Raw genomic sequence first — 15,730 nt, 5'->3', positions numbered from 1 at the left:
CCCCCCCCCAAATGTGAGCGATGGGCTGGAGGTGGAGAGGAGACAGGAGCACAGAGACAAACTGGGGAAAGGAAGGAGAGAGAAGAAATGAGGACCTTGGGATGGCACGGCAGCTAGAAGCACCATCGGGCCCTGCCGGCTGTGGGGCATTAGAAGTGACTAGTCCTTTGGCTTTTTCCGGGCACTGCTTTTTGGGACCGTACACACGTGCACACGCACATAGAGCATCCTTCCCTGCCCAAAACCAGCACCCTTTCCATCATGCCTGGAGGAGCTGTTGGTGCAGCAGGGGTAGGAGGCGGACGTGGCAGCTCAGTTGCAGATCCCACTTGACTTTGGCCTTGCCCATGAAGGCAACCAGCCTCCCCCAAGAGACGTATTAAAAATAGACAGCAGCAGCAAGACGTGTTGGTTCCTGCTGAAAGCAAGCATGCAAATCATCCGCGCTGGTTTTGGGCAGGAGAGGATGCTCTACGTGCATGTGTGTATGCCTGACTTTGCTGACTCTTTACCAAAGCTTGTTTATTGGTGCAGAGGTAGAGATAAATTGCAGTGCAGATGCCTGAAAAGCTGCATTATATACCGAGCCCCATCAACGCTGCAGGGGGAAAAGGGAAAAGCAAAAAAACAGAGGCAAGAGACCCATATTTCACAGCCTCTGTGTTTATTAGAGACTCTGCGAACACCGGCTGTATGGATCTGATTAGGGGTGAAATGCTGCCTGCCTTCGTAGAAAAAAATAAAAATAAAAATGCCGGCTCTCCCGGGTAGCACCAAGACATCTTCTCTTTGTTTTGTCTGCCCCCAGGTGGGTTGTTGGTACCTCACAACTGATCTTTGCAGGAGCCTCGTGAAGTGGCTCAGCCACTTTTAAAATCAGCGCTGAGAGGCAGCGCAGGCCGTGGTGGTCAAGGGGTTACGGGGATGACGGCAGCACTCAAAGGCCTTAACCAGATTTGGAGGCCTCTGTGGTGCTCGGTGCTGTACAGAAGCCCAAGAAAAGCAAGCACCTGCCCGGAGGAGATGGCATCCCTAAGGAGCCCTGTTGCATGCGCATTGGGAGGGGGGACAGTGTCGCTTCAGAATTCAGTACTTACTTTGGGGTCCGATGCACCTGCCCTGCACCTGCAGTAATAGGAACAGCAGCTGTAGTGTAAATGTTCCTTCTTTCTTACACCTGTTGATGCTCTGCATCCCCCAAACTCAGTAAAGACCCTGCCCCATCGTCTTTGCAGGCTGCCATTCTGTGGGCCCCGCGCAGCTGGTCCAGGACATGCACTGAGCTGGGGTCTAGGAGGCTTTGTTTCCAAGTCTTGCCTCTCCACTTCCTGCTCTTCATCTTCCCGTGTCCTTCGTTAATTAATCTCGCTCTCAGCTTTGCACAGCAGCCGTGGAGGACAAAGGTGTCCCCCGCCACATAGGTGGACACCCTGGCCAGAAAGCAGGGGGTCATCCTGCTTCATCTGCCTCTGTTGCATCGCTACCAGCTGCTGGAGTCTCCTGGGAGTCGGACCCTTTCTTTCTGTGGCTCGGTGTTGCTCTGCCATGGGTGGTTGTCTGAGTATGGAGCAGCCTTTATCCTGCAGCCCTGGGGGCCTAACCTAGTTCACACCCTGCCCTGTCCCTGTTCCTCCCGTCTACCTCTGCCGTCCTGCAGCAGATGTTTATGCAGTGTGGGATCTCTCAGCATGGGCTTGGCAGGGGCTGTCCGGTCAGCAGCTGCAGATCTTGCATGTTCAATCATCCAGACGGAGGAGGAAACTCTCAGGCTCACACATGTGTGCTCCTTGCCCTGTTTGCAGTAGCAGAATCACAGACACGTAGATGAGCAGGGACATCCAGAGCTCAGCCCCCCGCCTGGGGCAGGATCAGCCCTGCCCAAACTATCCCAGGCAAATCCATAATCCCTGACACAATGCAGACATCACACCTGGACCTGCCACAGGGGAACCGTGGCAGCCAAAGTCCTGCTGCAATAAAAGGTTGTTAATATATGCTCAAGAGCTCTCGGGTAGTGCCATGGCCCCTGCTGCAGAAGAAGGCAACCCCCCCCTCTGTCCATACCAATCTGATCGGGGTAAAATTTCCACCTGAGATTGGCCTGGCCCTGAGCAGAGGGGCAAGACCCTCAAGCCAGAAACCTCGGGGTTTAAGTCCTAGCAGGAGCATTGGCACAGCCCAGCCAAAATCCCCAGCACCGGCTGCAGCCAGCACTCGGTGCCTCTGAGGAAGGCTTAAAAACACCCTGACGTGCAGCAGCAAGGTGGGGGGGCAGCAAAGCCCAGAAGTGTGGAAAATACCGGTATCCAGCTGCTCTGAGTCCTAAGTCCTGACTGCAATTGGGTTTTTAGCCCTGTTGGACCCTCAGCAGGCCTAAAAACCCAGCAGATCTGTGGGGCTGCTCTGACCATAAATTTGCCCTGGGGCTTTCACAAGAGAGGACGAGGAAGGGATCCCAGCACTGGGTCTGGCTCCTTGCTGGGCATTTTGCAGCAGGCATGGTTATGGGGTCAGCTTGCATGTGCTTTACTGACAAAGAGAGGCCCTGACTTGGCAGAGATGGGTGCAGAAGTTGAGTGTCGCAGCTGGGAGTGGAGCTGCTGACTCTACTTGTGTGTTGAGTGAAACTGTTGGGGATGTGGAGGTGTCACAGGTCTCCCACTGGGCTGGCCCCCAAAGGGCACATGGCATTGCAGTGCTCAGCCAAACTGCATGGCTCTTAATCTCCAGCTCTGGCTTTTACTTCTGGAAGTCCCAGTTTTTTTGTTCCTGGGAGCACTGGCTCAGAGGGCAGCTGTCCCACCAACCTGTGTCAAGGCAGATCCACGATCCCATGGCTTTCTTCAGCCCTGATGTTTGATGGGCATTTTGCCTGCAAGCAAATATACCCGAGAGTATCTGACTATATAACGTAAAGGTGCAGCGCATGGTTGCTGACGCCTTCAGAAACATGGCTGGCATTTTGTGGTAGACTTGTGTTTTGGTGTGCCCACATAGCAGGGGAAAAAGAGCGTGTGTGTGCAAGCACAGGTGTGCATGAAACACTTCTGTACAATCCTTGACAGCATAATTGCCCACGTGAGGCCTGCTCATCAAATAGGCCAACCCATGAATGCCCCGTGCCCTCTAATTCATTTCACTTTGCTTTCCCTGCAGGGAGCTCATCATGAAGCTGAAGTCTCACGGCAGCTTCTACAGCAGCTTACCGGAGTACATCTGCAGCCACAGGTCGGCCGTTCAGAACGACACCCTGTGCTGGAACGGGCAGGAGATCACGGAGAGGTAAGATGTGACCTGCTACTCCAACCTGGCCACAGCTTGTGAGCAGGGATAGGCGCCTGCGGGATTGAGGCCCGTTGCACCTATGACTCTCTTTGGCTGGTGGGGTTTAACCGAGCTTTGCTGACCGTCTCTGTTGTTCAGAGGTGCCTCCTCCAAGCACCTGTGCTGCTCTGGGTGTGTGCCTGTGGCTGGGTAGGTGCCTTCACTTAGACTCATTAGTGCTGCGAAGTGACGAGGCAATTTGCCTGACCCCCTGCTTAATTAGTTAGCCGCCAGGCTGGGCAGCAGTGGCACATTCCTGCCCTTGGGTGCTGCAGCTGGGATGCTGACCTTGCTCAGTGCACTGGCCATCCAGCATGTCACAGGCTTGGTGTCCAGTGGAGGAAGGGGTGCACAGCTGCTCAGTATGGAAACCAGGCAGCCACAAGCCTGTGGAAAGAGCAGAACGGGTGTTGACCAGCTGGAAAGAGCTGAGGAGCAATGTCTTGGCACAACAGTGCTGCTAACCGGAAAGAGCTCCCTAGGTTCAAGTAACTCCTCCATGCAGCGCTGTTCCTGCAGTAGTCTTGCCCCAAGGCAAACAGGTCCTGCCCCACCTCTTGGTAAAGTGCTGTCATAGTGCCTACTACATGCAGCTTCTCTGCAAAAACTGGTTGTCTGTCCGCTCTAGATGTAGGCTTCATTTCCTTTGGTATACAAGCCCAATGCAGGTGACATAGCAAAGGGTCCCAGACCCTGGATTTCTGTAATAACACCATTGTGTTTGCATCAGCTTGATAAAACTGGACCTCTCAGCTCATCTCTAGGACAAGCTGGTAAAATTAGAAAGGGGATGACAAATGCTAGGTAGGCGTCCTACCAACTCAGAGCCGTCCTTGCCCAATCTTACCCTGCCCCCATACTTTTATGTATTTAATATATTCCTCTTTTCTCTGGATGCTGTGACAATTACCTGTGAAACTAATGAGGAATGACAAATGAAGGGTTAGTTTTACAATGGAAAGACAATGTTAATGGAAAAATAGCTTTTTTTGCAAAAGTCAGCTCCCAGAAACGTTCATGAATTTGCACAGGCAACATGGAGAAGCTTATTATAATTCTCTTCGGATAACTCTACTTTTCAAACCATCCTTTGCTATTAAAATAGTTTACATCGGGGAAAAACGGTAGAAATAAAATCAAGAAATAGCAAAGATAATGTAAGGTATTCATTACGGCTTCTTCCTGGTGGGTAACCTCAGGAAATAATTAACCTGCACTTGCAATACGGACCGGGAACACTGAAGGAACCAGAAAATGGCATCAGACTGTTTTTTAAAAATTACTCCAGCATTGAAGATTTCATGCATAGTAATATATAGCTACTTTGCCTCCAGGAAAAAAAAAAGTGCTCTCTTGTCCAGACTGGGCTTTTTTTGGAAAACTTTTTAGTTTTCCTGCCTAATGGAGTGTACAGTTAAAAGGGGGGTTTGTCTGAATATTGTCTCACTGCCTTTTAATTAAAAAATAACACCACAAAATATTGTGGGTTGTGACTGATCTTAGTGGATTAGAATTCACACCCGCGATTCTTGGTCCGGCTGATGGAGAAGTCCAATCAAGGCCAGCGGTAGAGGCCTGTGCTCTCGATTCAAGTGATCTGGGTTCAGCTTCAGATGGATGAAACAGTTGAGGGATGCATGTGGTTTCATAGCATGAGTTTTCTGTGCCCACTCCCATATATCTTTAATAAAACTCCTTCTTAAAAGGAGCTCTGAGGTTGCAAAGTGAAACTTTCCAGTTGGAGAAAGCTGCCACGTACCCCTCTTTTGGTCCCTGATATGTGCATGCATCCCAGACCAGTCTTGAGTTTCCAGCTGCTTGTCCTCCAGTGTGCTTCTCAGTTAGCAGGATGGATGCTGAAGAGGGGAAAGGCTGCTGGAGTGGGACCTCAGAGGAGGAGGTGAAGAGGTGATGGATGTGATGCTGAGCAAGGCTGCATCAGGCTAGTGGCCAAAGGGGCTACGTGCAAACTGAATAGGCCGCCTGAATTCTGGTGCAGACGGGCTGGGCTTTGCAACCTGGGCTTGCTTTTAGCAGACCTTTTTGCATGCACTTTTGATTCCAGCAGCATCCAAATCCAGGATCGGGCTTTGTTGTGCTAGGGATTGCCTGTCCGAGTAGCAAGGGAGCTCGTGGTGCTGTGTAAGACACACCAGGCAGCCGAAACAGGCCTGCCATGGCAGGGGGAAGGAGAGCAGCCAAGTGAGTAGACTGGAGCCAAAAGCCAAAGTTTCAGCCCGCCTGGCCATGAAGGCAGTAATGAGACAAACAGCCTCGTGTAGCTCTCCTGAAGGGAGCACGCTTTTTTTTCTTCCTCCCACTCCGTTCTGTCAAACAGGCATCTCCTCTGCCAGCTTGCATGAAATATTAATAATAACCCTCTTCCCAACCAGATGTTTAAATCCTTTGCTCCGAGCCAAGTGACAGCAGCCCAGCCCGAGTGATGAGTGTGAAAAACCTGATCCTCCTTGCAGAGATGTAGTCAGCGTGCTCGGCGGGCGGGGGGAGGCCCAGCTGCTCTGTGTAGGAAAAGTCTTGCTAACTATGCTTGAAGCTGTATGGAGCTGCCTGCCTCCATCCAAGGAGCAAGGTAATCCCGGGGTGCAAAAGCCGGAGAGTTCATGGAAGAAACAGACACTGATATTTCATCGTGCACCAGTTCCCTTCCTTTCTGCCTCCAGCTTTTAGCACGTGCAACCGTAGCATTCCCCAGGGCGATTCCCTGGCTGCAGCTTAGTTGAGCAGGATGCTCTGTACTTCCACTGGGACAATCGCCCAGAAAAACCAGCGATAAAAATGAACAAACAACCCCCTAACCACCCCACTTCCATTGACAGGTTGCACTTTATAGTGAAAACACATGCACAGCTAAAACATTTAGTGCTAAAACATTTTGCACTAAAACAGCCCGCACTGGTTAAGTACTGTGATGGAGCTGTTCAAAAAGTAGCTAGCGCCCTTTTTTTTTTTTTTTGGTTGGCTGCCTCATTTTTTGTGTGAAGCGGATTAATGTACCCAGTTTGCAGCACTAAAAAGCCAGAAGAAACAAGGGGAAATGATAATTTTTTCATCTCGAGCTTGAGATGCCCTAGAGGAGCCTGCTTTTCAGGTGGTGGTTGCTAGACCTTTTCTGAGAATCAGGCCCCATTAAGGTATCTTGTTGGGAATGCAAAAATCACTAGTTGCTTTTTAAGACCTTGACTTGTATTTCTCTGAAGCGGTCAAACCAGCAGTGCTCAGCTGTGCGCGGCGTTACAGTTGGGGGTTTGAAAACTTCCGTCGTGACTTTATCCGTACACCGGACTGACGCTCGCTTGTGATCTTTCCCAGACCTGGCTTCCAGCTTGCGCGGAGACCGTGTTTCATAAATCACTGGCGACAGTTTCAGGATATTGGCCACGTTTACCTCTTGGTCATGTGGCCAACTAACCACGGTGATGGATGATCAAAGAATGTCCTGAGCTTTTAGAGGTGGAAAAGTTAGAATTTCCTTGTTTTTTTGGCTTTTTAGTGCTGCACACTGAGTACATGATTCCCCTTATTGGATATTGCTGGCTGAAATGTAGAGCAGGCTTTCCTCTCTACACTTAATGTGCTATGTGCACCCCGAGGCCTCTGCCCGAACTTCACAAGTCCTAGCAGAAGCCTAGTAAAGCACTGGAACGGGTTACCCAGAGAGGTCGTGGCATCTCCATCCTTGGAGGTTTTGCAGACTTGGGTAGACAAAGCCTTGGCTGGGATGATGGAGTTGGGCCTGGTCCGGCTTGGAACAAGGGGTTGGACTAGATGTGACCTCCCGAGGTCCCTTCCCACCTCATTTTCTATGATTCTGTGATTGTATTCAAGGCTATCACGTTGGCAAACAAACTGGGATGGGATGGAAGACATTTTCAGTCCCTGCAACCTTGGATTCTTCTTTTGTTTTAGTGGCTGTTCAGACTCATATTTGAACCTCAGGCAAGGGAAATCTTTTGAAAGCATCTAATCCCTGGTAACACTGGTGCATTTGTGTTGACAAAAGCCTCAAAGCCACTCCTGGGTTGTTTTTTTTTCTTACTCCAGGTCAATTAAACCCATAGGTGGCTTTTCGAAGTGGCTAAGAGCTCTGAGAGTCTAGGCATCATTCACGGGAGAGGGTTAGTGGGAGGTGATGCTCTTTGAGGGTTGTGATGAGCACCATGCAGAGATGATGAATTCATTTGTATCATAGGGCTGCAGGGAGGCAGCCTCCCTGCATTTTTTATGCAATTCTCTCAGATTTGTGGTCAGGGTAATGGCCCCATCTTTAATGCAGTCTCGTAGAGTGAATTCTTCCAGAAGGGATCCCAAGGGCCTATTCACTGTCGCCCTTCTCCATCGTTGAAGATTCCCGGGTCATTCAAACACATCTCTCATCCTGTTTTGAGCAGCACAACTCCGCAACCTTGCCCTGTTAACCCATGCAAGGCCCAGCTCATCTTGATAACGGTGATCCTAATGTTTAACATAAATTGCTCCTTTTGCATTGTAAACCCATCCCTTTTTGTTTTCTTCCTCTGGGCTACTCCTTCCTCCGTCCTATTGATAGCATTGCTTGAGGTATTTGCAGACAACCGACATGTCCCTCCTCGTCGTAGGCCGAAGGCCCTTGCCTTTTCTATTGGCTCTCATTTTCCAAATCTACCATTTTATTTTTCCCCCCATTTCTCTCTCTTTTTTTTTTTAAGCTCCCTTAAGCCCTGGTGGTGTGTGCAGTTATGCCCCGTTGTTGAGACTCATAGCCAGGGCTCTTTGAAGAGTCTTGTGTGTGGCCAAGAGAGGGGTCTGATCACAGTTTGGGGAACCAGGAGGCCCCACATTGCAACCCCAGCTCGAGGTTTGCTCCTTATTTGCCCCCAGGCATTGGTATCAATGGGATCACGGGTATCCTGGAGGAGTTTCTCATCAGGTATAAGTCTTTCCAGCTCTGTTAAAGTCAAAGGAGCTTGGTTTATTTATGCTATGTGAGAACCTGGCCCAGTAAGGACCCATCTCTGAGTAATGCTTTCAGGATGAATACATTACTGTGCTGATGACCAGCCCCATAAAGCATAAATGCTTGTTGTTCCCACTGACTAGCCGGCATTACTCATCCCGCTATGCATATTTCATTATTGCTCCCTAAGTTATGTTCTTCAGGCTCCTTTATCGAGTCTGACTTCATAGGCTTCAGCCCATTGTCAAGGTTGTCCATCCATTGAGAAGTACTTCTCCTTCTGGCCCTGATACGTTGCCGCTTACTTTCCCGGTGGACTTCCCTTGCACAGAGGAGATGGTCCAAAGAAAGGCAGCAAGGAGGATGAGGGGGATGGAGGGTCTTCCCTAGGAGGAGATGCTAAGGAGGCCAGGCCTGCTCAGCTCAGAAAAGGGACGCTTGAGTGGGGACCTGAGAAGGGTTTACAAAATAAGAAATGGTGAAGAGAAAGTCGAGAGGGATTGATTCTCGACTCTCTCGTACTGTACAAGACCTTGGGGACACAACAAGAAACCAGCAGGCAGTAAGTTTAAACTGAACCCAAGGAAGTTATTTTTCACCCAGCGTGTCATGAAAGTGTGAAGCTCCCTGCTACCAGATGTGGTGGGAGCCAGATTCCCAAAGGGATGGGACGCATCCTTGGAGGAAAGGGGCATCAGTCCCTATTGAGCAGGGGAGTGGAGGGCACGGCTTGTGAATCAAAACTTCCTAGACCTCAAATGTTGGAGGCTGCAAGTGGGAGAGGAACAGGGGGAAAAACCCTTTCACCATCTGCTCTGTGCTGCCAGGTGTCAGAGGAGACTGGGTGAGATGGACCCTAAGGTCTGACCCAGTAAATGGCAATTCTTACATTCTTATGCACAGTTTTATGACACCATAAAACTGCTTGTGAGCTGTTACAAATGACATGTATGGTGCTGAGGTCTGTAACCTTCCAAGGGAGCTAACTTTCTAGCTAGGTGCCATGGTGGGGAGTGGGTCAGCTATGCAGTGCCTACCCAGTTAGAGAACATGTACTGGAAAAATGAGGAGAAATCAAGTGTTAAACACTCCCCTCTAATGATCTGCTAAAATGTGTTGCATGTTGATGGGAAGCGCAGGATCCACTGCCTGTGATGAGTTTATGAACGAGCCTGTTGGACGCGGTGCTTATGTTTGCAGGAGACGGTACTTAATGATCCAGTGGATCCCTTCCCATTCAGTACTCCTTATAGAAAAAGTAAAGTTTTATGCCTAGCGTTGAGATTTCTCAGCATTTAATTTTAAAAGCTTGTGAAAAATCCAGGTTCTCTAAGTTTAAGAGAAATCTTCTTTTCCTTTTCAAGCTCTTCTGAACAGTGTTGCAGCCACTTTTAGCCTTTGCAAAACTTTTCATCCAGCCCAGAACATGTTCCTGAGCTGTACAGGGCAGGTCTTTGCCTAAATCTAAGTCATCTGCAGGACTTTTGATCTTTGCTCCTTTTATGCACTTTCCAAGTTAATATGTTTTTTGCGCCTTGCCAGACTCTCCTCATTTTGCTTCTCACGGGGAAAAAGTTTCACATTTCCCTTTTATTGCCAACCTATTGTGGTTTCTTTATCATACAAATCACAAACAAAGCAAGCATGATTGGAAGCAAGACAGAAAAATGAGATGCTGTAATGTTGTAACAAAGGAGAATCCATGCCAATAATAAACCTCCAACTCATGAAAGCATACCGTTATTTCTGCAAATGTTACAGAATATCACATAAAACAGAGTCCCAAAAGGCTAGGGGATTTTAAAACTTTTCAGACGCATAAAACAGTTTCATAGCATAAGAGACCTTTAATAAAGGGGATAGTAGGCAAATGTAATAGGTTGTTCAGTGGCTGTAATTGCTTCCAGAGTATCTGAGGAATGAAGGTCATGGATCTAGATATATTCAGCATGCTTGTTGGTCTAATGTCTGGGCAACTTTTCCCATGCTAATGTGTCTCAAACTTCAGTGAGGAAAAGTAGACTGAAACGATAGCAGATTGGTACAAACTCTTGTGAGTTTTTGGTGAATCTTACAGCTGTTGGAGTTTTTTCTGAAATCCCCGGCTGCTGGGGTCAGGTTATGACGTGAGGATCTTAGTTCTCATTCCAAAAAGAAAGAAAAGTAAGGCGTGCTGATCCATGAGTGCATGGCAGGCATGGAAGGAGGCTTTTTTTGGGGGGGTCTGCAAAACTTCCTTGGGTTGGCTGGTTGCGGCACCGGGCAGCTGCTATTAGCAAGGAGGCAGAAGGGGGTCTCCTTCCTGCTGCTCCATCTTTGGACACTTGAGGTTGGCAATAATGTGCCCCCCCGGGAAAGAGGGGTTGTGTTTAAAGATGCCGGATCAGATCCTCAGTTGGTGTAAACGGACCTGGCTCGGTGGACTTCGAGGCTGTTGAGCTAAGCCCAAGCTCTGATTGTCCACAGTCGCGAGAGTCCAGCTCAGCCCCTTATATCCAATGGGTACAAAGCTGCTGAATTCAAAGACCAGCGCAGCGGTAACAAACCAGGGTTCAGTCCGAGGATCTATGCGGAGGGGTCTTCAGGGCTCCTGGTAGAGTCACAATTCATACGACAGTGATTCAAAAGATTGTAGAGATGGGGGGAAATGTTTAGAGTTGAAATCCCCATGAGAGATTCTGGCTCATGTCAGTACCTTGAGGTGGTCATCTCCTCTGGCATGGCATCACATGGGGGCCATTTGCCTGGGAAGATCGCCGCACAAACGCCCAACTCCTTGCTGAAACCAGCATTACCAGCTTTGAGTCAGTGATCCTCAAGCGCTAACTTTGCCAGACGGGATGCTACGGGTGGATGCAGACCTCGAGAAGACAGATGCCAGCGTCCTGCTCGGAGGAGCTAGTTGCTAGCAGAGTCCAGTGAAAACTCAACCAAGCGCCAGCCTGCTTTGAAGGGAAGCATCTTGCCCTCAATGCAGAGAAGAGAGGGCAGAGGAAGGAAAAGGAGATAAATTCCAGCCTACAGCCTGCTTTCCCCCTGTAGAAAGACTTGCAACTTCTGCGGAGGGATCTGCGACTCCTGGATTGGACTCCTCAAGACCCATCGATGAGCCATGGTGGAGATCATCATCAAATTGAGAGATTTCCAACAATGACGGATGGGTGGTCTTTGGAGTGAGCTTCTCCATCACAACACAAATGAACTTTTCTCATTGTAATCCTGAGAGGGGTCCTGACCAGGCCAAAGCAGGCTTGGGGAATCGCCAACATAAATGATGCCAACACGGTGAGCACTTTCGGCTGAAACCCGAACAATGCTTATGATGTGAGGCTGGGGCACCTGTGCTCATCTCACCCTTGTCGCGTCGCTTTTCCTTCCCTTCCTAGCTCTTTCTCAGCACTGTGCTCAGTAACAGTTGCATTTAGCCAGCCATGATAAAAACACTACTGTCAGTTTGGGACCAGGAAGGCAGGTGAAAACAAAGCTTTAAGTGTACGTGCAGCACTGGGTACAAGTTTGCCAGGTCTCGGAGGGCAGAAACGCTGGTCCATGCTTCATAACAGCTGGATTTAAGGGGCTGAGCCGGACTCTTGTTACTGTGGACACTGGTCCATGCTTCTCTGTTGCTGAACTTGCAAAGGGAAGGCACCAGAAAGTCTGTATTTCTTGATTTTCTCGGGTGTGTCTCTGTGGATGCATCTGGTTTGGTTTTAAAGGAATCGGGACTGGGTTTTTAGAACAAGAGCAACAGACGCTCTCGTCTAGCCCTTTTCTCTGAACGGGACAGTTATTGCCGTCTTTAACATCATCCTACAGGACTGTCTCCTTATGAACAACTCTGCAGCAAACGGGGAAGGAAATAGGGGATGTCATTTAAAATAAAAGCCTTGCCTAGCAATTTATGTTTCCAAAGCTTCAGCTGGGTTCTTTTTTCTGTCTTTTCCCATAAGTTTTTGGGTTGTGCTTGACATGGGGCTGGGCAGGCCAAGGTCTCTTGTAGTCAAAAGCCAAATTTCACTGTTGTAGTGTGACGTGGGCACATTAATACCTTTGCGATTATGAGCCTCCTGTGCCATCAGAAAAAACATAACGGGACTGCTCCCAGAAGGCAGAGCACTTCTCAGTATTAGTGGTAATTACAGGTGCTGATCTCTCAGGCGTGATCCCTAATCTATTAACCAGTTAAACAAATGCCCTTTCCTTAAAATGTTTTCCCACATTTGCGGTGGATCCACTTGTAGTTGCATTTTGTCCCCTTTTAGGAAAAACAAATGAGATGACCAGCCATAATGTGAGAAGTGCATGTGCTTAGCCGGGACCCCAGTTTCCTCTCTAGCAGGCTTGACGCATGCAGCTGTATGTGAATCAATACTTTGTAGCTGGGAGGCAAGCATACATTAATTGGTATTTGAATGAAAAGTTTTTACTTCCCTTTTTTTCATATGTGATTCTTTCCGTTTGACTTTACAGGATAACTTTCTGTAAACCATACGTCGCGCTACAGTAATTTATCTGCAAACGTAGCGTGGCTAAGTCAGCCCTATTGGTCTGCATTTCAGTGCTCGTGCAGATCCTAATTCGGGGAGGAACCTCGCAGCACTGCTATGCATCTTGCCATATTTTTTAGGGCTCCCTTGTTGTCTTGGTTCCTGTGCCCTGTAATGAAAATCTGGAAGGAAAGCAGTTAAAGTTGGAAGGACAAAGCTGTCCAGAGGAGATGGGGATCAGGAGGAAGTCCCTTAGTTTGGTTTAGTATTAAAGATTTGTGGCTCACGAATGAAAGAGGAGTATAGAGGATGTGGCATTTTGCAAGGCCACACAGCCATAGCCAGCAAGATAATGCTTTTCTCCGGTAATTATCTGCCAGGCGGTACTAAGGGACAAGCATTTATCGGCATGTTTTGCAAGATGTTACATTTATCCTTTGCATTGACTTTGTCACCAGCTGTAGCTTGCACCCCAGTTTGGAGGGTCCTTGGAAATCTCTTGCACCTGGATACCTCTGCATAAGCCGGGTGCCCGCTGCTTGCCACCGCTCGACCGCAGCTTGCCCAGGCAGTGCAGGACCGTGGTGTGTTCGGCCTCAGTATTGCAATGCTAAATGTTCCCCTGTTCAGCATCACCCCAACGGACTGGCTGGTGAGCACAAAGCCTGTAAGCCAAGATGATGCCACATTGCCTTGGTCATCTGCTTGGCCACGTGCACACTCATCAGCACTCTGAAAACCGTGGCCGTGCCACAGAGTTGAATGGAAAGACAAGAAAGCAGCAACTGGGAGGAGGCTTTGGGTGTCCCATGACGCAGTCTGAAGAACAAGGGCTTCTTGCTGGTGCTCTGCCCGTGCATCTCTTTGTTGTGCCTCTGGGTGCAGGGCTGGATTTAGGACCCCATGAAGACCTCCAGCCACTGCTGGCTGTCAAGTGCCAGGGCTGGTGCCAGCTGCCTGTTTCTGGAATGCCTGGCATTTCAGGAATGCTCCCTCCACCCAGTCAGGAGCTAAATTACACTCGTGGCCTTTGTGCCTTTGAAATGCTGGATGCTGACGGGAACCTGTCCAGTCAGGTCCACTCCATGTCCCTCCAGTGCCCCCAGGCTTCCTGAAAGCGTGCCTTCTCTGACTGGGATGGCTTTCAAGTCTGCTTTTCATTTTCATCGATTTTTAGATGGATTGTGAGAGAGCCAAAGTCTCCATCCTGGGAGATACGTGCATATGCTGGATCTGCATTTGTGAATCTAAGGTCATTTCCTGTTGAATCTGTTAATGCTAATGCATGCATAGTTTTCCTTTATTTCTGAATATATTTTGTGTCTGGCAGCACTTTATCCCATGTTAGTGGCTGCAGTCATCTATTTATCCAACATAACACATACTGTACTCCATCCAGCCCCTTGCAATCTATGAATCCAGCCCAGTCTAGCAAAGCATGTTAAGCCCAATGGGGAAAATTTCCAGAAGTATCTTGGGAGCCCAAGTCCTTTGTCTGCTTGGGAGCGGGGCCACAAGCCAGCACCATCCTGGTCGCTTCTCCCCACCAGGATGACCTGGGGAGCCCTGGAAAAGGAATCTCCAGGCATTTCCCTCCAATCTTCAATCCTTGCTCTTGTATTTTCCTGCAGGGAAGGGGTGGGAATTGGTTTGGCTCTTATGGCACATCTGCAGCATTGCAGGTGGGGGCACAGTGAAGCCAGTTGTGTCTGCTGTGGATGCCCTGCCTCCTGGCCTGAATGTAAAGTCATCCCCTGCCTGGAGCTGGAAGCACGCAGGTCGGCACACTCTTTGGGGATAGCGCATCAGTGCACATCTGCACTAAGACAGATGCTTTGCATCTTTCCGGGGTGGCAGGGCCTTCCCTTGCATGGTCCTGGGGTGGGGAGATGTCATTCTTTCCCATCATGTCACTAATCGGGTAAACGCTCTTAGACTCTCCATGCTCGGTAACTCATCTTACTGACCCTTATTACTGGACCCCTTGGCCTGTCGCATCCCTTCGGGTCATCCTTGCATGGCACGCTGTAGTCCGGAGAGGGTCTGATTTTGCAACCGCTGCACAGAGAAAACAAGAAAAAAATGCGTATTCACCAGAACATCTCTGTGCTTTCTAGATCAGTGGAAGTTTAACCCTAGGAGTTCGGAAAACTTTATTTTTCCACCCCCCCAAGCATCTTTGTTTCTCAAAACTGAATTTGCAGAATAACCAGAAATTTCTCAGGGCATCCAACAAGTGAAGCCTAGCTAATGCTCACCGTTAACGTGGCTTGTAGCGGATGAGAAATTCGTTCTTGCCCAGCTGGTCTAATGGGCAGGTGTGTGAGTGCCTTTGGGCTGAACGCAGTTTTGCACACGCGTGAGATTAAGAACGGTTGTTTGTTTGGAGGGGCAGGATTTGTGTGTCTAATTTGCCCGAGATACGCTTGTAGTAGTACAGTCTTTCCACAAGATGGTGCTCGGGGAGTATTGATTCTCATGTCGCTGCAGGCCAAGCATTTATTTAGGAACGCATGGTGTACCAGCCTCCTTTCAAATCATGATCTCTGCAGCCAAGTCCATAATTGCTGTGCTAGAGTAATTCAAAATTTGCAATAATCCTACAGGTTTTAGGGCAGAAACTGCATTGTCGGCTTGGATGGGAAAGCTGTAGTGTGCTGTGTCCAACCTCAGTTTTAAGCAGCAAATAATCACCAACTCCACTGCGTAGTTTGGAGTTGAGGCCTAGAGGGAGCCTTTGAGATCATGTAGTTTGACATCTCTTAATACCATAGGTCCTTGAATGGTATCTTAATACCATAAGTCCCACAGGATCCCTATATTGAATCCAATATCTTGTGTTTGGTCAGAGTTATGCTCAGAATACTTTCAAAAGGGCACCTGGGCTGGAAATGCAGAGACTCCAAGAGATGGAGAGTCCACCACTTGGCTTTTGGCTGTATTAAAACACTGTTCTTTTGAATGG

At 48.9% G+C, this 15,730-nt stretch overlaps 1 protein-coding gene across 2 annotated transcripts in view; it reads left to right on the top strand.

Moving 5' to 3' along the window:
* The window catches only part of GPC3 (glypican 3), a 228,571-nt gene that overhangs the window by 155,571 nt on the left and 57,270 nt on the right, over window positions 1–15,730 (top strand). For both annotated transcript variants that reach the window (XM_019521290.1, XM_019521291.1), the window contains exon 4: window positions 3,157–3,282. In XM_019521290.1, coding sequence (XP_019376835.1) covers window positions 3,157–3,282 — 126 coding nt within the window. The remainder of the gene's footprint in view (window positions 1–3,156; window positions 3,283–15,730) is intronic.

This window comes from Gavialis gangeticus, unplaced genomic scaffold (genome assembly GCF_001723915.1).
Source record: "Gavialis gangeticus isolate Ggan-Ray unplaced genomic scaffold, GavGan_comp1, whole genome shotgun sequence".
In the NCBI taxonomy this organism is placed as follows: domain Eukaryota; kingdom Metazoa; phylum Chordata; order Crocodylia; family Gavialidae; genus Gavialis; species Gavialis gangeticus.
This window is presented reverse-complemented; position numbering and strand designations above follow the sequence as displayed.